This window comes from Taurulus bubalis (genome assembly GCF_910589615.1).
Source record: "Taurulus bubalis genome assembly, chromosome: 19".
In the NCBI taxonomy this organism is placed as follows: domain Eukaryota; kingdom Metazoa; phylum Chordata; class Actinopteri; order Perciformes; family Cottidae; genus Taurulus; species Taurulus bubalis.
The window spans coordinates 10,487,613-10,510,543 of record NC_136607.1 but is presented as its reverse complement, the minus strand read 5'-3'; the positions used below and the strand labels follow the sequence as shown (position 1 = coordinate 10,510,543).

At 41.1% G+C, this 22,931-nt stretch overlaps 2 protein-coding genes across 2 annotated transcripts in view; both read left to right on the top strand.

Annotated features, from left to right (window-relative positions):
- sh2d3ca (SH2 domain containing 3Ca) overlaps positions 1-6,857 on the top strand; it is a gene marked incomplete at both ends in the record, with an annotated part of 31,929 nt that extends 25,072 nt beyond the window's left edge. Inside the window, 10 exons of the mRNA XM_079235367.1 lie at positions 706-983; positions 1,131-1,208; positions 2,003-2,130; positions 2,242-2,614; positions 3,503-3,632; positions 3,872-3,987; positions 4,227-4,398; positions 4,500-4,611; positions 4,722-4,928; positions 6,682-6,857. Of these exons, the coding sequence (XP_079091493.1) occupies positions 706-983; positions 1,131-1,208; positions 2,003-2,130; positions 2,242-2,614; positions 3,503-3,632; positions 3,872-3,987; positions 4,227-4,398; positions 4,500-4,611; positions 4,722-4,928; positions 6,682-6,857 (1,770 nt within the window). The remainder of the gene's footprint in view (positions 1-705; positions 984-1,130; positions 1,209-2,002; positions 2,131-2,241; positions 2,615-3,502; positions 3,633-3,871; positions 3,988-4,226; positions 4,399-4,499; positions 4,612-4,721; positions 4,929-6,681) is intronic.
- A 5,591-nt stretch (positions 6,858-12,448) lies between these two features.
- urm1 (ubiquitin related modifier 1) lies at positions 12,449-22,811 on the top strand. Its single transcript, XM_079234702.1, has 5 exons — positions 12,449-12,498; positions 14,278-14,348; positions 19,477-19,558; positions 21,287-21,335; positions 21,889-22,811. The coding sequence occupies exons 1-5, from the start codon at positions 12,464-12,466 to the stop codon at positions 21,955-21,957; spliced, it is 306 nt and encodes a 101-aa protein (XP_079090828.1). The 5' UTR covers positions 12,449-12,463; the 3' UTR covers positions 21,958-22,811.
- The last annotated feature ends 120 nt before the right edge of the window (positions 22,812-22,931 follow it).

Below are 22,931 nucleotides of genomic sequence, written 5' to 3'. Positions count from 1 at the left end.
CAGAGGATTGTGGGTCCGAATAGCCACAAACGCATGCTGGCTTGCGTTCCTGGTATTTTTGGCATTCTGCGTTTGACATCCTGTGCATTGGTACATGGTAACCTTTTCCTGGCATCTTAAATAGTATGGCCGTGTATTTGAACGTACAGTCCCTTCTGGTTGGAAGCAGCGACTCATAACATTAACGTGGCTCTGTTCCATGGAGGTGTGAGTCAGCATACACAAAGCCAGAGCTCTGGCATCGGAACAGCCATTAGTAATGCTATTAATCACACCTGTGTTTGACCTGTCAAAATGTTCACTGGTGTACGGAGTCTTGTCTCATCTTTACTGGTCTCCTCCTTTTATCTCACCCATCATGCCTAAATGTAATGACTTTTTAGCGCTATTATTTACACCTGTGTTTGTCAAGATACATCCTCCATTTGAAGAGGCCTACTTTCTCTCGCTGCCTGGAATGATGGGAGTCGTTACAGGCTAATGTGGTGCAGGTGTGCCTTGTTGACCCGCACAAAGCAGGTATTAGATACTCCTGTAATGTGTCTGAAGCACTGGAGAAATAATAGAATTTAAGAGGAACCAGAGCATTTTGTGCTCCATTCTTAAAGAACTCTTGAGGGTAAGCTCCCTTTCCGGAGTGAGAAAATACCAAAATCAAAACAAACAAAGATGTTATAATAAATTCTATCATCTCTTCCTCCTCAGGTGCAGTATGTGTTGGAGTCCGACAGCTTCGACTCGGTCCAGGAGCTCGTGCGCTTTTATATTGGCCAGCGCAAACCGGTCTCCCAGTCCAGCGGTGTCCACATCTACTGTCCGGTGAGCAGGACGCTCCCGCTGCGCTACCTGGAGGCCACCTTCGCTCTGGCCTGCAGCAAGCAAAGCTCCGCCTACTCGCCATCCAGTCAGAGGGGAGCGCATATCAAGAGACGGAGCGTCACCATGACTGATGGGCTGACGACGGAGAAGATGATACCTCACAGGTGAGCCAGGGGAGGGGTTGTGTTTTTTTTATTGCCAGCGATGCAACAGCTGCAATTGCCAAGCAGGCAATTATAAAAAACCCTGGCAGTTCTTTTTTGCAGTCTTCATGATATTTCATTCTTGCTTTATGTTACATTCATGATCAGTGACTCAGACAGTCCCAGTCCAGTTAAGACTCCAGTGGCACCACCAGAACCAGAGCCGGAACCTGTGCCCATCTGCAGGTTGTCTGAGTGTGTATGTGTGACACTAGTGTTGTGTTTGAGCACTAAACTAGTGCACTTCCCTCCCACATTCCTAAAGTCCCCTTACTTCACAAACACCGTTGACACCTCCCTTAGTCATGAGCATCAAGTCCTCTTAGTGTCCTCAGAGTGAAGTTGCGAAATGACTTGTTCACTTGACCACTTCTTCACTGGAATCACTCAAGTTTCAAACCTTGAATCTACAAAGAAGGAGCAGGCAAATGTGTTTGTACAGTGTGAGTTTAGTGGAAGTAAACGTTAGCCTCATTGGAAGCATGGAAAATAGTTGCGCAAGCTATGGAACAAAACCAATGCTAACGACACACTGGACTGTAGAAGGCAAAGATGTGTAAAAAATATATATTTGGTCATGATTGCTTGCTGAAAATATTTTCCAGCGTTAATGCACTCAAAAAAATGATAATGCACCTTAACTGTAACTTTAAGGGATGAGTTAAATATTAACATTTTGCAGTTGATCTCTTTTTAAAGAAACCACACTGTTACATTATCTGCTCCTGCTTTAAGGTCCTGAAATGGTTTTAATTCCTGAAATAATTTTCTCTAAGGATGCACCAACTGAAATGTCTCCCACTTCTCTCACCCTAAAATAATTAGCCTTTGCATCTGTATTGACACCATTCCTGTCATCTGCAACTGATAATTGTGTCACCCTGAACTGCACTGCTTTTGTGAGCTTCCCTTCAGTGCCTTGACGGATGTTAAATCCATACCCAAAGATTTTTTAAATTCTAAAATTGCTATGTGTGCAGCCCGTCGACAATCCACCACCACAAAGACGCAATGCGGAACTGTGCGATGAGCATGGACCAGATTCAGGAGTATCGCTGCCCCTTGTCACCTGTTGGGGAAACCCCGCTGTCTCCTGCATATAGTGCTAGTAAGTACCAAAGACACACAGACACATGGATACAAAAACAAAAGCTCTCCCACTCACATTCACAAACAAAGTCTCCATGAAAGATAGTGAGACTCTTCTCTCTTTCTTCAGTCACCAGGCAGAGAGCCCACTCTAGCGGGAGGGTCCTGGCTGTCGTCCCCCCCTCCCCCCAGATGCGTCGTTCCAGCGACCCACAGCTCAGCCCCTCAGCCAGTAACAACCCTCCAGAGCATCCCGCGCATACCTCTCACTCAGCGCACTCCACGCCCGCCCATCATCCCGGCTACCAATCGCATTCCTCAGAAACGGCGGGGAGCTACTGTGACCTCAGGCCTTGCCCCGCTGGGCCCCCTAAACCCCCGACCAAGAGCTACGTGGAGCGATTGCGAGTGGAAGAAGGGAGAGGGGACGGAGAGAGAGTGGAAGGAGATGGGATGTTCAGCGCCCCACAGGTGGAGACGGCGTCCTCGTTCAGGCCGTCCAGGTACACCTACACAAAGCTCAACATGCAAAACCTTTACAGTTAGAATGTTGCTAAAAACGACACACAACAGCTGACTATTTTCTATGGATGATGCTTTACTAAGACGAAGGGAGTCACTTCTACATGAATCATTCTTGTTTTATTCTTCTCTGATGTTTCATTGTCCAGCTGCTAAGGCTGAACGTACATATAAGGAATACTTGTCATGTCCATAGGAAGAAGAGAACGTACAGAAATATGGGCTTCCTGTTAATCAAGTAACTTTATGGCTGGATTTCCGGCTGAGGCAGATTGACGATCGGTAGAAAAGACATTCACTGCTGAAGGGAGCTGAAAATAAACCGTGGAACACACGGAGTGAGAGCTCATCACTACAGCAGGATTAATTTAAGTTGGTGTGTTCAAGGGTTAACATACCTGCTGACGTTTTGTCATTGAGGGCAAAAATAGTGCAGCTATCCGTGAGCAGAGACTGGAAAAAAAATACTTGGGTAAACAACTGATAATCCTGTGGGAAATAGCCTGAGGGCAGACTTTGTGCTGTGGTCAGAGACACTGTGTTTTATTGGGCTTAAGGTGCCATGGGAGGACACAGCAGATGAGGCTTATCACAGGAAAATGGTCAGGTACACTGAAGGCGATGGACCAGGCAGCAGCTTTAGACGCAAACGGGTCCCCTGTGAAATGTTGGCGCACTATTGACACTACTGGGGATGTTGGTGTGTGCCTGTGATTGTTACATTACACAACTTTGTTCTTATAGCTACATGATGAACCTAAAGCCATAACTCTTCTTTGAACCAGACAACTGGACCGCTGGATGAGCCTGCCAAGTTTTAAAAACATTATGTAGTAACCTGTTCAACTCAAACAACTCTTCTATTGCAGGTACGAGTCTTGCCTCATGCCAGCTGAGAATAAGCCTCTGGAGATGTCGGTGCTGAAGAGAGTCAAAGAGCTGCTGGCTGAGGTGGATGCAAGGACTGCGGCTAAACACATCACCATGGCGGACTGCACGGTATGCACAAACACACATATACATGTATGCAGTTCACATGCAATCACACAAGCTTACACATGCATACAAAAGTGTGCATTCACACATGCTGACTTGCATACTCACAAATGTGAACACCAACAGTTTTGCATACAGGCACACATGAATTTAAATACACAAAGATATTCACACACTACCAAATGGCTGCACACACACACCACACATACAACTAATCTTTTTTCTTTCTCACCCTTGGACAGGTGGCTAGAATATTAGGTGTAACCTCAGAGATGCAAAGGATGATGGGAGTGTCCTCAGGGTTGGAGTTACTGACACTACCACATGGACACCAGCTAAGACTTGACCTACTGGAGAGGTACAAACACGCTTTGTTTCCCCTGTTCCTTTATACATCACTCACTAACTCCTTCATTAATTCATCTATTGATTAGCTGTACTCTTCTGTTCTTACCTTCCATCTACATTTCTCCTCTGTTCTCATCTTGTCTGCCACAAAGCTTTCAAAATGACTCAAAACCCTCCGCTTCCCTATCAGCAGCAGTAATGAACTTTTATTGATGCATTTTATTGAATAGCGCGTTGTTCTTTTCTCAGGTTCCATACCATGTCTATCATGATGGCAGTGGACCTGCTAGGCTGCACGGGAAGCACAGAGGAGAGGGCGGCGCTGCTCCACAAAACCATCCAATTGGCAGCAGAGTTGAAAAGCAACCTGGGCAACATGTTTGGCTTTGCGGCAGTGATGAGAGCCCTTGAGCTGCCACAGGTAAGAGATATAGATAAAGAACGGATACAATTCACCAATAATTTGTTAAAAAAAAAGGTTTGCATTAAAACATTGTCTTGTTTTGTCATGCATTTCCACAGATTTCCCGCCTGGAGCAGACGTGGGTGACTTTACGCCAGAGACACACAGAGGGAGCTATTCTATATGAGAAGAAGCTAAAACCTTTCATGAAGAATATGAACGATGGCAAAGGTGAGACCCTAATTTAAATGGTTGGCATGTGTTTGCATTTGTTTTATTCGAAAATGTGCAAAGGTGTGTATTTATTTACAATTCTCAACTGAAAACTCTCCTGTGATCAGAGTCGAACGCCCTCTCCAGCACCTCAGTCCCTCACATCATCCCCGTCTTGTCCTTATTGGAGCGGGGCATGGCGGTTGGGGAGACGCTGGAGCCCTGGGAGAGTGCCGAAGTGGGAGTAGATGTGGTCATGTACCACCTAGAGGCAGCTCGTACCATCGCACATCACGGGGAGATCTACAGAACCAATACTGAGACCAAACTGCAGGGTAAGGCCAAGGGCAGTCTTTGGAAGTGTGACCTGGGACAGCATCTGTGTTGTTTTAGCCACGCTAGCACCGTAGCACTAAGTATGGCAATGTCGACTTGTCGGTCAGTGTTTGGTGGCATTTTGGCCGCCCACCACTTTGGTCCCTGATGAACAGTTGGTTCCCAGACCATGAACCCTAATTATTTTAGAGATCCCCGGACTCCTTTAGATTGAAATTTCTGAACAATGAATGAATGGATGGATTTGCCATGATATTTGGTTCACACATTCGTGGGAAAAAAGTAATTAGATGCCATAACCTTGGTGATCCTTTTGACTTGTATGGTGTTTAAAACTCTATATAATTTTACTCCCAATTCTTAATTTTATGATCAAATACCTGCAAAACTAATGACATTTCCCATCAACTTTATCCGTGTTGTGCTTAATGCTAACCAACAAATGTTAGCATGCTATTGCTTACATACTAAACTGAGACAATAAACAATGTAGACATTATACCGATTAACAACAGCATGTTAGCAGTGTCATTGTGACCATGCTGATGTTAGGGGCCGATCACACCGGACGCAACTTTTAAAAGTACAGTCGCTTCTAAAACGCCTTGGCAAAAACGTGCCGGGCAAAACAGCCTGTGGAGCGGGCCTGCGTGCGCAACCGGGCGATACACGCTGACATTGATGAGCTGTGCGACTCCGCGCCTTGCGCTTAAAAGTTGAGAATATTTCAACTTTTATGCGCGCCTAAAATAACGCTAGAAACACGCATGTACGCATTTAAAAAGCGTACATGAAAGGTGCGCCGTACCATAGGAAAACAATGGTTTTGGTAGCGACGCGTTTTTGAGAGTTGCGTCTGGTGTGATCGGCCCCTTTAGTATTTAACTCAAAGTGCTCAACTGCTGAAGTTCAGCTTCAAAGAAGTGCCAGCATGGCTTCTTCAACCCTTAATTCTATTTGGTTTACGCTCATTAATGCAGTCAACTGTGTTAATTATTTCATCCACACTGACCTATAGAAATTATGAAAAGAAATCATTTTCTCTGTCATTGTGTTCCATCTTATGTTGTTAACGCATAGCTGTTCCTAATGATGTAATGATTATGTGTGGTTACTATGTTAACTGCATTGACCTGGAATACCTCCCTAATGATTCTCAGTTTGAGGCTATTACTGCTTTATTGAACAGTGTGTCAATAGTTATCTGCTCACATCTGTTTCCTGTTATATCTTGCTATCGATCAGCCTGACCTCAGTCTGCTCCCCTCATCAATATTTCTACGAGCGAAGTTAAGAAGCTTACTTCATACAGTTGTCAAAACTGGTTCAGCTCCAGGTGTTTATGTTCCAAAGCTATTTTTAGTTAATCTTCTAATAGTATTGAATTGAGCATTTCAGCATGGATATTCATTGTTTACCTTGGTATGTGTGACAGAATAATGTTTCAACCTCATCTCATGGTCTTCATCAACAAGTGGAACTGGCTCCAGATGCCAGCCTTTGATCTGGAGTGGGAAACAAACGCTGATGAAGGGCATGTGATATGGTTGACTAGTTTGTGAACCTTTAAATTGAAATTATTTTTTCACACAGAATGATGATACATTTGTATTTTCAGCAATATTTTGTTCATTATCTTTTACATTATTTATTTTTCTTTCAATTGTGACTTTTAGGATTTTTTTTGTTTTCTGTTGATGATTTACTATGATGTCATCTACAAAGAGTAACTCCCTCTCCTCTCCTCTCCAGGATTCCAGGAGCGAGCAGAAATGCACGAAATCTTCCAGACAGAGTTTCAGATGCGTCTCCTCTGGGGCAGCCGCGGCTCCGAGGGCAGCCAATCGGAGCGCTACGAGAAGTTCGACAAGGTTCTCACCGCTCTCTCACACAAGCTTGAGCCTCCTGTGCGCCACAGCGAGCTATAGCACCTGCCCCAGCAACCAACATCTCCAAAACAGCCCCATCTGCACACACCACTCAATGTGGTATGGTCTTGTTTTGCATCGTAAAGGATGTAGTGGAAGAGTCCGGCATGAACACTGGGGAGGGAGGGAGTGAATGAAGAGGCAGCTAACAGATCATGAGCAGAGTGTAACAGAAAAGAGGGTCTCTTATAACACGTGTTACGCTCAATGTGTACTTCTCTTTCTGTTCCTCCCGGTGGACTTTCTCAAGCAAAGTGGAAAAGAAGATGGGGGAGGAGGGTGACCCGCTCCTCTGCATGGTACAAACAGTAACGTGTACGGTGCCTCTCGAGGGCCACACAGAGCTGCAGAGTTTGGCTTTGCTCCAATTAAACAGACTCTTGTTTTAAACAACTGCTGTCACACACTGTAGCAGGAATGCTAACAATAACTTGCATAGCTCATATAAAGATGTTTTGTCTCTGTGAGTGAGTGTCTGTGCGACTGTGTATGTTTGTTTACATTCCTTAATTTTTGTATGTCATTAATGTTTCATGTATTTTTTTTTTGTCTTATTTATTTGTTTTGATCAAAGGATATCTAAACACCATGGACGTTGCTTCACCAAACTCGTGAGAATCTGCTAGGGCTTATTTTGAGGGAACCATATTCATAAAACCTTATTAAATATGTATCAAGCTGTCCCTTTGAATCGCATTAAAAATGTATCAGGCATGCATTAATAAATGTGTCAGAAATGAAACATTTGCAGAAGTAATGCAACAACTTCAATATCAGGGCTTTGCGAGTTGTTAAAAATGTTAAGGGGACAAAGCGACTTCCCTCTGTTGTAGCTGTTTGACTAATACATTTGATATTGTGTTTCTAGTGCACATAATTTAGCTGAAATCATCACTAAGAGACAGAAGAAAAATGGGGATGTATGCTCTTAGTATTAAAACATATGTTGGTGCATGCAGCTACAAATGTTATACAAAGCAAAATGTTGCTCTGAACTACTAATTCAAATATAAACGTGTCAAACTTGAGAAATATGCAGATGATGATAACAGTGAAGATCTTTCAGGTCTGTAAAATAATTCAAATTAATATTGAAAACCAATGAATGGTAACAGAGGTTCGCAGACTGAGGTGAATAAGGACACATAGACCACATCCCTGCTGCAGGGAATGTCTTTTGATTGTATGTTTTTGTTTGTGTTTCAGCAATAGAGCTAATCCTTTTATTGCTATGGGATTTTGTTGTGGATCACTGTTCAGTGTTAAATCATGCCTGTATTTACAGCATGTGGGCCTGAGAGGGCTACAGCCAACTATTCAATCATTTAAACCAAGGGCTGAGACCCCTTAGGTACAGGACACCCGTTCACAAAATTCACTTTTTGCCCCCCCATATCACCTATTATTTTGTATGTATATCATTTGTTCTCTCTGATGATATGAACCAAAGTCATATCAGATATCAATCAATCAGAATTAATTAAAAAAATACCCTTCTGCCTGATAGTTGCATATCAGAGATTCTTAACTGGGTGTTTGATTGTCCTGCTTTCTACTCTGAGCCTGTATCAGATCATGAGGTGAGGAGCCATGTGCCAGTTCCTACTGTGGTCCAACAGGGGGCGATCTTTAATTATCAAAACACTGAATCATTCATTGTAATACAATAGAACAGGAGGAAATATATACAAAAAGCACATGTATTGTGTGTTTTGAGACCAATGTTTGATACCAATATGATTAGATATGAAATCTACAGATTTAGGTTGGGTATCTGATAACACGGATGATGAAAAGGTGATGATAGTGTTGACGTGATTTGTTTTTATTTGTCCTGTTGAATGTGTACAGGAATGCTTTGACCGTGTATGGATACTCCTGTTTTTTATAACAGGACTGCGTGAGATGAACGTGAAAAGCAAAAAAGACAAGAAATGTTTCAGGACTGATCTCACGTTTTTTTTTTTTACGAACTGTACAAAGCAATTCACTGTTTTTCAAATAAAATGATTGCTTGTGTGAAAGAGTTTAATTTTGTTCAGAAAAAAAAATAGTAGTTTTGGTATCAAGTTGGAATATATTGAGAGTCTGACAAACAACATTGTTTTTGGTCTTTTTATGAAATTTGTTGACAATAATGATAAGAAAACTAAAATAAGAACAACAAATAAGAAATATACAGATAATAGCAATATGTAACATTTAAACTATAAAAAACTCTCTATATATTATTGTTATGGAAGAAAAGACTCCGCCGCTGAATTCCAATTAAGATACTTGGCAACTAGGTTAGAAATGACGGTATAAAAGGTTTTAGCTTGCAATGCACATAAGTAACCAATAGGGGTCAGCATTTCACTATCAAACCCAAACTGACCCTTCTCTTACACAGTTATCCCTTGAGCCAACTGCAGTTGAACATCCTGGTTCCTGGTCCAGTTTAGGTGGCTGGGTCCTGCTCAGGTATAGACGACAACATATGTGTTAGTCCACTAGAGTCATGCACCCTCCTGAGCACTTTAACTCCTCTATTAGTGTAAATGTTCTTATGCATTTAAATATGCAATGTATCTTTTGTTTAACTGAAAATGCATCGCATGAAGTGAGCATGCGTGATGTGCGAAGCATCACATTGTTTAACAGTTTAACAGACAGACCCATGGTGATGGCAGTGGGAGGGAGACAAAGACAGATGGACTGTGTGTGTGTGTGTGTGTGTGTGTGTGTGTGTGTGTGTGTGTGTGTCCATGCATGTGTGAGCGTGTTTCCGTATGTGTGCATGCATGTGTTTTTGAGTCAACGTGTGCTTTTTGTAAACGTGTGTGTGTGTGCCACAACACAGATGTTGCAGGAATACTGCTGCTGCTCTTGCTGCTTTCTCCCTCCATGAAGGAGGCAGTGTGCGGCCTAGCAGCTGCTATGCTGAGGGTGGGTTGGGGGGGGGGGGGGTCCAGTTTATTTCAGGTAAAAGATTTCCTGGGAAAAACAGAAAGTAGAATTACTCCATTTGTGACATTAACAAAGCTATAATGTAGAACAGAAAGTACAATAAAATCAAACAGAATAAAACAGAATAGGATGCCACATGATCTGCTACAATAGAAAATGATCATTCGCTCTGCTCTTTGTCTCCCCTTTCCATACAGTTCCATAGGCGTAACATGTTATGGATGTAATCTCTAAGAGGATTCTCTCTGCTTGGTATCATGGTACATGTTAATTTCAGCTCTTTATGTTCCTTATTGAAACAGACCCAAGATCTCCCAGGCCTGCCAGCCAGCCAGCCAACCAGCCAGCCAACCGTCATCAATTCACCCCTAATCTCTCCCCCCAGTCCTTTTATAGCTAATCTATTGTGTGGGTCATTGTCATCTGATCATGTGTGACCCTGGCTGCTCTATAGCTGGTGCCTGGCAGCGTAGCATTGACTTTTGACGTTCATCTGCAGGAAGTTATGGACCGTTTCTTAATTTCAAGAAATGTCTCAAATCAAATCCAGCTATGAGTTCAAGAGGCTGAGATGAAGATGGCCAAAGTGTGAGTGGGATATGGAAACAGCCAACAAAAAATACTGAAAAAACACAGTATTTGTCAGAGGTTACCACGGTTCTTTCACATAATTTAATACTAGTCTGATTAAGAATAATCTAATAAAAACGGTTGAACCTCATGAACTTCAGAAATTGTAATAGAATGTGCATATTGTCATTATAGGACCACATCCTTCAAATGCACAAGAGGTCCATCAGAGTACAAAAGAAGCACTGCGTGCTCTCCATAGCTGTATGTGCACCTCGAGGCAGCGCAGCAAATTTGACGTGACACCCACTGATGGTGTGATCATTCCTGGATATCTCATGAAATGTACAGGCATGACAATCCCACCCACACCCCACCTTCTGCCCCTTTGTCCTCCTCTGAGCTCACCCCATGACTGTATGCTCCTCATCCCAGAATGAGAGGCTGCAGCCACTAACGGCTCTCATCATGTCTTCATCATCTTTCAAAACTTTCACTGCGGCCTCCAGCATCAGAGGACACCCTTGTTTTCCTGCCTGCCTCCCCACCCTCGCCTCACTCCTCCCTCACCCCTGCCAGGCCCCTGGTCGATCTGTCTATCTGCCCCTGCACTGACTCCTCATTAACACATGAATGAAGACAGGGAAGGGCCTGCGAAGGCTTGGACGCCAACAGAAGGCAGCGGATTTGCAATTCAAACCTCTGACCGACCCCCTCTCACCCCCACCTCATCCTCCCGGCCCTGTATACTGGGACTGGAACTGTCACCAGTATGATTGAGGATGCATGTAAGGAGGGAGAGAGGGATAGAGGGAGACAGATGTGCATTCACACACTCATGTCAGGCCTCTGCACACGTTCCTATTGACGTACACAATGCAAATACATGCAGACATGCACAAGGCATGTGAGAGTGAGAGTGGTGCATACTAATGACTTTCCAATATTGATTTTCTAAATTAACATTAAGTTTAAGGCGAATACCAGTTCATAAATGGGGCCACCGTCCCACAGAATCAGTTACGCAGATGCTTCCCAGAGTGCAACCTAAACATGGAGAAGCAGTATTAGTTACTGTGCCCCACAGAACGGCAACAAACATCCAGAAGATATTAGGCTTATCTTAACTTTTACCACCTTTAAATTCAGATTCATAACTGCTATGTTCTGCACTGCCTTTGAATGAACCTTAAATACTCATAATTAACCATTGTGTTCTCCTATTCTGTATTTATGTCTCTGTCCTTAACATTTTAATTTCCTTTTAACGGCTTCTATTCTGTAATTTGCATTTTAACAATTCCACGCTGTAATGCTGTAATGCATTACGTAAAGCAAATCGAATTTTCTTTGTGTATGAAATCTGCCATACTAATGTACTTTCCTTGCCTTTGGATAAAGGAGTTTGTAGCCTTTTTACAATTTGGAATTCTGGAGTTCAAAGAAGCAAAACTTAACATGTGTTCAGAACAAGACTCATTCCAAATTACATGCATGTTCAAGTTCAAAGAAACGAGCGTATAACTCTAAGTTTAGAAATACTGTAAATTCAAATAAAGAAACAATTATTTTTCATTCAGAAAAATTACATTTTAAATCATATGCCTCTGAAAACATGCTTGAGCAATACTGTCCTTAATTATGGGTACGCAAAGAACAAAAGAGGTGGAAATATCATTGAAATAACAATATGTGTATTAACAAAATAATATTCATTCTAAAAATATTGTACGATTGCTTTCAGATTTTTTCTTTTCTTTCTTAAACACAAAATTGTCTATACCAGGGTAAAAGAATATAATAATAATAATAATAATAATAATAATAATAATAATAATAATAATAATAATAATAATAATAGAGATAAAATGATACAAGGTATCATTGGCCATAATAAATGTATTCGTTTTAATTGCCTTCTTATTTTTATTGTTTCTTTTCAGTTTGCCATGTTGATGTAGTATCCATACAAATGTCCCACATTTGGTTTGAAGTCGTACGTATCCTCTTGTATGAAAGAAAAAAAAATCCTCTGCAAAACGTCACGTCCGGTTTATCCTCCACTACTTCCTGCATGTGCCGACAATATGGCAGCGCCCGTAGCGATTCACCTGGAGTTTGGGTAGGCGAATATACCTTCAATCTCTTCAAGATAATTTAGTTTGCCAGTGTTGTTGCTCTGTGAGCAGCTTTGCGGAAACAGGACGCTGCGTAACTTTGCATTAGTTTGTGTTTGTATTGTCCGCCTTTGCTTACCTCAAATCACTGTGAAAGCTAAGTTAGCTCCCTGCTAGTTTTGAGTTTGTTTATGAAATATTCACCACAGTGGGGTCGCGTTATTTCTGTAAATTGACAGGAATAGAGATACCTCGTGTGTTGGCTTAACACGTCTAAGAAAATGACCAAAGAGAATACACGGCAACAGAGCTGCCATAACTCACTAACTTTAATATCTCCTGTTTCTGACCGTGCTGCAAACTATTTAAACAGTGAGTTCATACTCGGTCGGCTCCTGTCTCCTCTTGCAGCTCGGCTACATGTGCAGAAGTCTGCCTTTCAAAGAATGCCAGGAGTTTGTGAACGCAATCAATAACCTGCAAGAGACCAGCACCAGTCAAAATGTCTGTTTGATTTGTGCTTTGCTGCTGTGATGATTGCCTTTCTTTAGACATCTCAATAGAACAATACATCTGACAGCAACAGAAATCAACGTGTGTGGATAAGTAAAGTCCATGATCACGCTATATGTAATTTAAGAATAGAAAAATATATTTTTTGTTTAACTTTATTTTAGAGGTCTCATATTATTGCCTAGAAAGGAACTCATAATAATAATTCATAAGAAGGTCTTTTAGCCGGTGAACCACAGCTCCGAACCACAGCTCCGAGGATGTGTCTAATAACAAACATACAAAGTATTGAATGTGGGAATAATGTTTCCAATAATAAATTCATATTTTCTTGGGTTTAAATGCATTGTCAGTTTTTTTTGTCATTAAGATTATATATAAGCAAAGAAATTCCTTGAAAAGTACGGCTCGACAACACGACTGACTAAAAAACGATTTCAGAACTTTGTCTTTATTTTCCAAAATGACTATTTCTAAGTGCTTGCATCCCAGAAAGTCTTCTGAACAAGTGTGTTAGATCTGTGACTGTAAAGGAACCAAACAAATCATGCACACTGTCGTACTTTTGTCCTCAGACATTTGTCAGGTACAATTCCTACAGTTAAACAGTACCAGCCCCCGTACATACGGCCAAATAAGCTGATGTTCTTTCTTACCAGGAAAAAAATAAGAAATTACAGACCTTTGAATAAAAGTGTTAACTAACTTCAAACAATTGATTCAATATGGGTAAAACGCTACAAATATGTCTGTTTGTTTGGCTGATCTATTGAATTAAATACCTGACAAGTCAAAGTGCTTCATCACAGTGAAGCAAATCCCTATACAAATACAACATTGTCATCAAGCCGTCCTGCTCAATGATTTGCAAAATTAACCTGAGCTGCTGTTGCAGTGTAAAGTTCAGCATTCAGGGAAATTACAGACTTAAATCTTGACTCACAGTTTGCTCATAAAGACCTGAGACTTAACTTAGACCTTCCCCAAAATATTTTAAACAGCTATGCTTTCCTCTTGTGTGACGTAGCACGTTGGTCGTCGTGCAACATCCTCCACTGATCCCCTGATTATTTTGGTGAGCAGCAGCTTGTACACCTGAACCCTGGCAGCCGAAAACTCATGCCAGAGTGTTTTAATGAATTATTTCAAGGCCCAAAGTTTCCTCACCGAGACACACTTTATACAAAAGCTTTGTTTTCCAGTGCTATTTTCCAGTACTCCAGTATAAACACACACTTAATTGTCCTATCTTACTCTTTTCTTTTGTGTAGCGGTGGAGCAGAGCTGCTTTTTAATGGTGTGAAGGAACATCATGTGACTCTTCCAAGCCAATCCGAACCTTGTGAGTATCACCTGTCTGTGCATGTCGGCATTAGAGCCTCCTTGTGAAACAGTGACATTTTCAAGATGCTTTTCTCTCAAATATATGTTGTGTAGTGACTGTCAGATAGCGGCATCTCAGGAAGAGAAATGTTACTAATGAGGGTTGTCACTTAAAGATCATGTCCAAACTTGGTCTTATTATTTGTCCTCAGGTTTTATTTTTATAACAGGGCCATTTAATTATTGAAATGTGGTTAACCAACCCTCAATTCACCAGCTCATGAATATACCATCTTTGATGACTTTTCAAATAAATCCATGTCTTTAGCTGCATTGGTAAGTGATGAGGATGTTAAATTAACTAAATAAAAAATGCGGTCATTTAAAGATAGATCACATACAAATGCAAACATTGTCTTGATTTTACATAATCATTTTTTTAAATTGCTTTTAGCCAGGAAGTCTTTTGAGGTACATTCTCTTCTTGGACATTGTAGCTATAGATCCGGCCTCTGTCAGTGATATATGAACAATATGGAAAGTCATTTATATTAGTATTGGTTGAGGGAAGATGGGGAAATATATTGCAGATCATCTCTTTAGTGTAGCGCTCATAGCTTTTAACATATTTTAGAACACTTGCAACATATCAGCTGATAAAACACTGTTATAACAGAACATTAAAACGTGCATTATATTTTAACTGATGTACTTTGATTGGCATGTTTTAAGGTTTTGTTGACACTATGCTAGTATCATACAACGGAAAAATCTGGGAAGAAGTATGGTCAATATTCAATGTTGATGCAAGCTTTATTATGATGATCTCTGAAGTTAAAAACCAATGTAAACAAGCCATGTAGTAGCTTTCTCTTTGCTCTTCTCTGGCACAACGTCTTCCGTGATTCTGCTGTTTCACCCTCACCATGAATGGATCCTTTCACTTAGTGTCACCTGTTGCCCGCTGGTCGTGTGTGTGTGTGTGTGTGTGTGTGTGTGTGTGTGTGTGTGTGTGTGTGTGAGTGAATAGAGGTATTACAGGGTTTTTTTGGGGGGCGGTCAAGATCATTTTGGCTGACTTGGCGGGCGTGTGCTCATTTCTCAGTTCATAAAAACTTTCCTACCTCCGGATCCAAATTGATCAGATTTCATTTTGCTTTGGGATTCGGGCTCCTTCCAATATGGGTCACTAACTCACATGGAGGAGTCGAGGGAAAACCTGCCTGCAGCCCGATTTTATTTCCCAAACCCCGCTCAGGACCCGGGTCACTGCGAAAATGAGGAGAGAAGTGGATGGAATGGAAGTTGCCTACAGCAGTGGTTCTCAAATGGGGGTACGCAAAGGCAGTCCAGGGGGTATGTGAGATTTGTAAAACATATATTTAAAATTAGAATCCATTAAAAAATCCTTTTAAAATAGTTATTTAATGAGAGAGAGAGAGAGAGAGAGAGAGAGAGAGAGAGAGACTCGCAGAAAAGAAAGGATTAACTTCAAAAACAATTTAAGTAGAGGGGACAGTTCTGTGTTTGTGAGTGTCCATGCATCTGGTAATGAGAGCGAACAAATGAGAGAAATATGTGTCTTTGGTATTTAACTACACAAAGGGTGTTCATCCATGGTGCTGATGTTACCACGACAACAAAAAGACAAAAGTTGACCAGAACATGGAATGTCAGCCAGATATGACCTTGCTGCACCAGTGGGTGTGTGTGGTTTCACATGTTGTGCACAGTTCATAATTTCAACTTGAAAGGAGCACAGATATTTTGACATAGCCTTTCCTGGACATATTTGCTCATTATGATCTTAAGTCTGAACTGGTTGTGTGTCTGGCAGGTTAGCTGATCCTGATTGTGTGTGTGTGTGTGTGTGTGTGTGTGTCGGTACTGAAGGGGTGAAGGCAGATATAATTGGTTCTGAATCCTTCGTATTTCTCTTTGACCCCAGCCGGTGATTGATGACCCTCAACTGAAAGACCCCAGCCCCCCACACATACCCTCTCCCGCTCTCTTTCTCTCTCTCTCTCTCTCTCTCTCTCACACACACTTACACACACACACACACACATCAAAACCCTGTGGTCTCAGGATCACCCAGCTTTCGCCCCTCGCATCAGCAGAAAGATGGATCGCTCATCCCCCCTCAAATGACAGTCATAATCGCACAAAGACAGAAAAGCAAAAGGAGAAGAAAGGGGGAAAACTGCATGTACAAAAGAAAAGCGACCACGGTTTTGAATCGGCGTCAAAATGGCGCCCTTTCCCTCCCTCTCCTCCCTCTGTGTCTCCTCTCTACCCACGCAACGCAGCTACCCTAAGATGCTTCAGGAGCCTGTGACGCATTTTCCCTCTCTTGTCTTTTTGTTCCCTCATTTTCTTTCAACCTCTACCTGGAAGCTTTCAAAAACCTTCACCTCTCAGTCGCTCCGTGTTCTTTTCTTTCTCCTCTCCTCGCTCCTTGTTTCTTTACATTGTCTTCCATTTTTAGAACAGTCCTTTTGCTTCTGGATCACGTGAATTGGTTGCCCTATGTGTAACCTTTTACCAGAACGCCAATAAAAGGGAAGCGCCTGATGACTATTTCTGTCATAAAAAAGCTGTCTGAATTATTATTGATCTGTGTATTGAGCTAAAACAACCTATTTATTTTCTATGTGCAACTTTTTACATGTGTGTGTGTGTTTTGAGGGAGGGAAATACAAATAAAAGCTAAAGATGGAAAGAGATGATGGAGAGAAAGAGGGGAGGAGAGAAGGTTTTTACGAGAGAATGATAGAGTGAGCAAATGAAAAAGTAAATGGCCGAGAGGATGAAAGAGCGAATAAGGGGTAATGGTGGAGAAAAATTACCAATGGTTAAAAGGCAGAGAGAGAGCAAAAAAAAAAGGAGTCACCACAAAGAAGGAGTTATGACTGCTGTAGTGATTAGTTCTGTTTTTAGCCCTGCAGAGGTGCAGGTCAATATGCACTGTCTCTCTGGTGTGTGTGTGTGTGTGTGTGTGTGTGTGTGTGTGTGTGTGTGTGTGTGTGTGTGTGTGTGTGTGTTTTGCAGGAGAAGTAGTTGTCTTTTTTATATGAAGGCCTGCAACCGTAGAAAACTAGGACTATCATTATACTACTGAGCTGGCCGACAGCACTGCAATTAACCTGAGCACCCGTCACACAGGCTGCACGTCCACACACACACGCATACACACACATATACGCACATACACGCACCTACCTTATACATCACATATCATCCACTCGCCCTCATCAGTGACCAGGCAGGTGCCTCTATAAATATATTTGTTACAAGCTAAGTGCTGCAACCTTTTGATATGTATTTTATAGCTTTGTAAAATGCGTTTTTACGTCTTCTTACTTTGTGTTTCATTTGATTACATCTCTTGTGGTTATTTGTATTTAATGCTTTATCAGCAAGCACTGTAATTTATTTTATTTTATGGCTGAATAAATGAAACCTTGAACTTTAGAAGATGACTCTTCCACGGAAGATTAAAAAAACAAAAACATTGTTGGATGTGTGGTTTATAACTCCTTTGAGTTTAATTTCAGAATCTGAAAACCCAGAAAAGGCGCCAGTATGTCTCAGTAATTTTAGATTTCCAAACAATGTATGCCTACATGCTCAAATATAATAATTTATTGAAATGGGGCTACACCTGTGAACATCTTTTTGAATGTATTTAATGTCAACACTGCTGTGGTCTTTGCACAGTTTTGATCTGTGATATTAGTTTTGCCTTTGGTCTGGCTGAACTCCTGAATCCCTGTGTGGCTCCTACCTGCTACGGCTTCAGCGCTCTCCTTCCACCTGGCTTGGAATGACTCGCTGTCGTCCTCTTACCCTCGTGTCTGCGCCATCTGCTGCTGCGGCCGTGCTCGTTTTCTTTTCCTCTCTTGTAACATATTTGCTCTCTCGCTCTTTCTCTATCTCCCATGTATTTACTCTCTCCTCTTATGTTTCCATACCTCTGTTCTGTTCTTTCGTTCCTGTGTAGACTGGTCAAGGAGGCCGATACTGTTAATGTTGATAGTGTGTGTGTGTGTGTGTGTGTGTGTGTGAGTGAGAGAGAGAGAGAGTGATTTGGCTATCAGAAATTGCAGTGCGGCTCTCAAGTGTTATCGAGAGGCGTCGTGCTCATGTACATTAAGAAGACAGCTGTGATCACACAGACTCACAGCACAAAAACAGGAAATGGTCCCAAGAAAATACTAGATTAATGTGTTTCGATGCAATTTACTTGTTTGTGTCTATTATATTACGCTGTTTTCTTACAAAATATACATTTAAGGAAACACACCACGCACTAATACACACACACACACACACACACACACACACACACACACAGAAGCTCTCAGACCACCTTGAATCTTGATGTGAACAACAGCCATAACTCTAATATATTCATTGTTAGTAGTTTTGTGGGGATTTATCCTAAAACCTCTCATTGTCGTCGCCTTTGTGGCTTTCTGTCAGTCGGTCTGAGTGAGGCTCAGCCTATTGTTGAGACGAGGTCAATCTGATTGTTCAAGAGGTCAGACTCATAGAAAAATCAAGCATTGCTGATATCCAAGCTCAGGCCAGAAGCACTGCATTTAATGTTTGAATCTAACAAAGACAATTGTTATTCTGATATTGGATTTTCTGATTATTTCATTTGTTCTGCTTTGAAAAAACCTTCACTACGAGTGTGACGCTACAAAGATTTTTTTTAAGATGCTTGTGGAAAATGTCTGACTTCCCCTCTTTTTTTAATTATTTGAACCTTTTGAAAATGTCGAGCTAGATGTTTTTTTATTTCTAATCTGTTCAGTCGTTTCTGGATTTATACACAAATCATTCATTCAATTTCTTTCCAGCCAAGGTGAACAATGTCGCTCTTGGCCACTGCCATCAGTCAACCATCCCCCCATTTCCAGTGTCCCCCCCATACACATACACTCATAAATATACATGCACACAGACACAGACACACACACACACACACATATACACAGCCTCGTCCCGCCTGGTACTTCTGTCGCGTCGCATCGACCAGGGGGCTGGAACCGTGCACCTTGACCCTTAACCCCTGACCTGTGGCCTCTGTTGTCTGCCTGTGTATGGGCGTTGTGTGTGTGTGTGCGTGTGTTTTCTAGGGGACGTGAAGCAGCTGCTGGTCTGGATCCAACGGAACCTGCTGAAGGAACGGCCCGAGCTCTTTGTCCAGGGAGACTCTGTGTGAGTGTGTGTGTGTGCACTTGACACACACTTGGATCTGTGTACAACAATATGACCTGAAAGGATATGTTATACATCACCCTGCCACTGGAGCAAAAATATTTACTGCCAAATGTGGCTGTAATATTTGATCAGAATCGCTCTATAAGAACATGTGAAATGATGAAAGTGAGACTGAGGTAGATTGTGAGTCCAGGAGCTTTCTGCAGTTCAAAACTGCTGAAATGCTGGAGGGAAGAAAAAAAAACGTCTAGCCTTCAGGTTATGGGTTTCACAGATTACCTGTGTGTGTGCGCGCGTGCATGTGAGCTTTTGTGCGCACGTGTGTGCGTGTGTATGAATGAATGTGTGTGTGTGTGTGTGGGTCCAGGGCTCACAGCAGCCTTATAGGACTGGCTGACTTTTACAGCTGCCTTTGTGCTGCACTATTTATAGCACCACCTAACCAATGAATGGAGGAATAGCTGGCCTGCCTATAAACCGTGTACATTTGATGTGTGTATTTTTGAGCAAATCTTCATTAAGGTGTTTCTTTCATTATCTTAAAAAAAGACAATATTATGGGTGCTGTGTGTGATTAGTTGACAATCTTTGTGTTCCTTCTCAAAGCGGACCTGTTTTTAGTGTGTGTTTGCCGCATGTTTGTCCTCACAGGTTCTCACATTGCCCTTCTCCTCTACGTCATAGAGCATCAAGGTGGAGAGAAGCATATGTAAACTGCTTCAGGCATTATCTCACATTACCTAAACAGTTTCCTCTCTGGCTTTCAGAAATTAAATAAATCCACTTATGTTCAGAACACTGCACCCATAGGTCTTTGTTGTTACCCCCATTATCCTCTTCTGAAGGGTGGGGATTTTTTTAGCCTTCATCCGTACGTTATTTTTGGGCCGCCATTAATTGTCAGTGACAGTTTGTTTCCCCCCAATGATCTCTCTACTATTTTACTCCGCCACTTATGTATGTCTTATTTTTTAAAAGAGAGACATCATTATATTCAGCCTTTGTTAACCAGAAAACTATTTTCGGAGTTTGTGATAATACAAGTGCTTTATGCATATTTAAAGATCAAAGCAGTTTCAATGTACATGGCATTAATGAGAATAACCCCAAAGTGATTGTTTATGAGCTGTAACATGGACATAACACACACGCAGTCACAGATAATGTTTTATCTTAATTATACCAGTGTGTGTGTTCTCAAACTGAATACTGGCTGACTATTTTCTCTGGGCTACATTTGGCTATTAAAAAATAATAAGAATAAAAATAAATTTGAGTTACTTTTAGTGTATTCATCAATTCTCTTTTACTAGTATTTATTACTTTGATTATGACTGTTATTCAGACAGTGCTTGCAAAAAAAATACTTCTGTGACCCAATGCACAACCTCAATAATTTTGACTAAACTGTAAGTGTAATAATTAGTACAAATTTATTCAGTAATAATGCATATTTATTTGGGGCCATGTCCACTAAATTGAGGAGGCTATTTGTCTTTTGTTTAACATCATTTAAATATTTATTGTAGTGTTTCTTTCATTCATTTAGTTATATTTCAAGACAACTCTAATTAGTTTTTATTGGATGCAGATAATGTTTTCTATTTTATTGTGTTTTTTATTTTTTTTCTGTGCATCTGTGGGGGTCTATATTTTGCACACGCATATACGTGTGTGTTTCCTTTGGGAAAAATATCTGACTCAAAATGGTGTGTTTTCCCACAGGAGACCTGGGATACTGGTGCTTATCAATGATGCAGACTGGGAGCTAATGGTGAGCACTGGGAGCCATGTTCACTGTCAGATGGTGGAGCGTGTGTGTGTGCATGCATGTGTGTTTCCAGTAGCTTGTAAAAACATGCAATCTTTTTTATTTTAAGCTCTTTTAACCTATGTTGTCATGACAATCATGGAGACCATGTCTCCATGCATAGAGCCCTATCACTATATACCTAACATTTAATTCAGGACTGTTGGTGTGCGGGGGCCGGTTAGCCTCACAGATACCGAGATTGCTCATTTTCTCCGAGTCAATGTTTCATGTAACGTGAAAGCAGCTGCAAGACAAGTTTGTCCTTGGGGTCTCATATCTGAATACATATTTACATGCACACACACAGACAGAGCGAACGCTTCAATTTGAATCCATTGATTCAATTACAGGATGCAACACAGGATGTAAATGAATTGAAAAGTTTGTCATTGATTGGACCCCTGTGGGAGCACAGAAGTAATATGACCATTTGTATTAGTAAAGACAGATATTTCTCCTTTGACTTGGAGAGATGTTTGAATATTGAATGCTGTGTGTGTTCTGTGAACCTCAGGGGGAGCTGGACTACCAACTACAAGACCAAGACAACGTTGTGTTTATTTCTACTCTTCATGGAGGATAGCAAATAAACAAGGAATACACAGTCACATATCCTTCTCTGTAACAGCCTTTTCTCCACATCCTCTGCACTCTTCACTCCCCCCCCCCCACACACACATCTCAACAACACACCACCCCATTGGTCGCTGTGGATGTGTCAGCCTGCACCGTGAGGCCTGACCGGGATCGATGTTTGGTCCACAGGAATAAGTGAAAATACAGAGATGATTACCAAGAGAAATGTGGAAACTGTGAGATGGGAATTCTGCTTTTTAAAATCAAACTGGACAGGTGTAAGGTGCCGTATATGAAGCTCTGATTGTACTGGCCGACTAACCGCGAGTACAAATACCTGCATTTTGGTGTTTAAACTTCATCTCCTGCTTCCCCAATTCCATGATGACCATGAATGACAAAAAGACCTTTTCTCAGGGTCTACAACGACCTTCAGGAATATAGGATAAAAGGTTTCACTTTGCTTAAACAATTATCATTTCTAAGCAGAATACAAATTGTAGATGTTTTTTTTTTTATTTACAACATTGATAATGTTTCCTATGATTTAACAAAATCTTTCACAACAATAACATTTATTCATACCCTAGAGGCAAGTTGTGGATGCTTCACTTGGGTTACAGGCATTGACAAATAGTTAATGAACAAAAATGTTTACAAATATATTATAGTGCCATACAATGTTTATATAATGCTTAGACATGCTAATTAAAGTGGTTGAAATAGTGTTAACAAACTGTTATTGTTTTGGGATTTTTTGGACCGATGTGATTTAAGTTTTCTTAAAATATGCTTTATTCTTCTAATTGTTTATATTTTTCCTCACAAAATGAAAAAAAAGATTAAACGATTTTTTTAAGAAATTGACTCCTGACTTCTATAATTCATCTTCAAAAGTATTTAACAATATGTGTTCTTTACTTCAAATGATGTATAATGTAAGCACAGTGGTGAAGTAAGCATGAATTATAAAATAAATTG

What these genes read in the sequence shown, in the direction of transcription:
- urm1 (XM_079234702.1), top strand. Translation starts at nt 12,464, where the DNA reads ATGGCAGCGCCCGTAGCGATTCACCTGGAGTTTGG. An exon ending in GCGATTCACCTGGAGTTTGG is followed by an intron (nt 12,499 to 14,277) that starts GTAGGCGAATAT and finishes TCTTTTGTGTAG; the next exon opens with CGGTGGAGCAGAGCTGCTTT. An exon ending in ATGCAGACTGGGAGCTAATG is followed by an intron (nt 21,336 to 21,888) that starts GTGAGCACTGGG and finishes TGTGAACCTCAG; the next exon opens with GGGGAGCTGGACTACCAACT.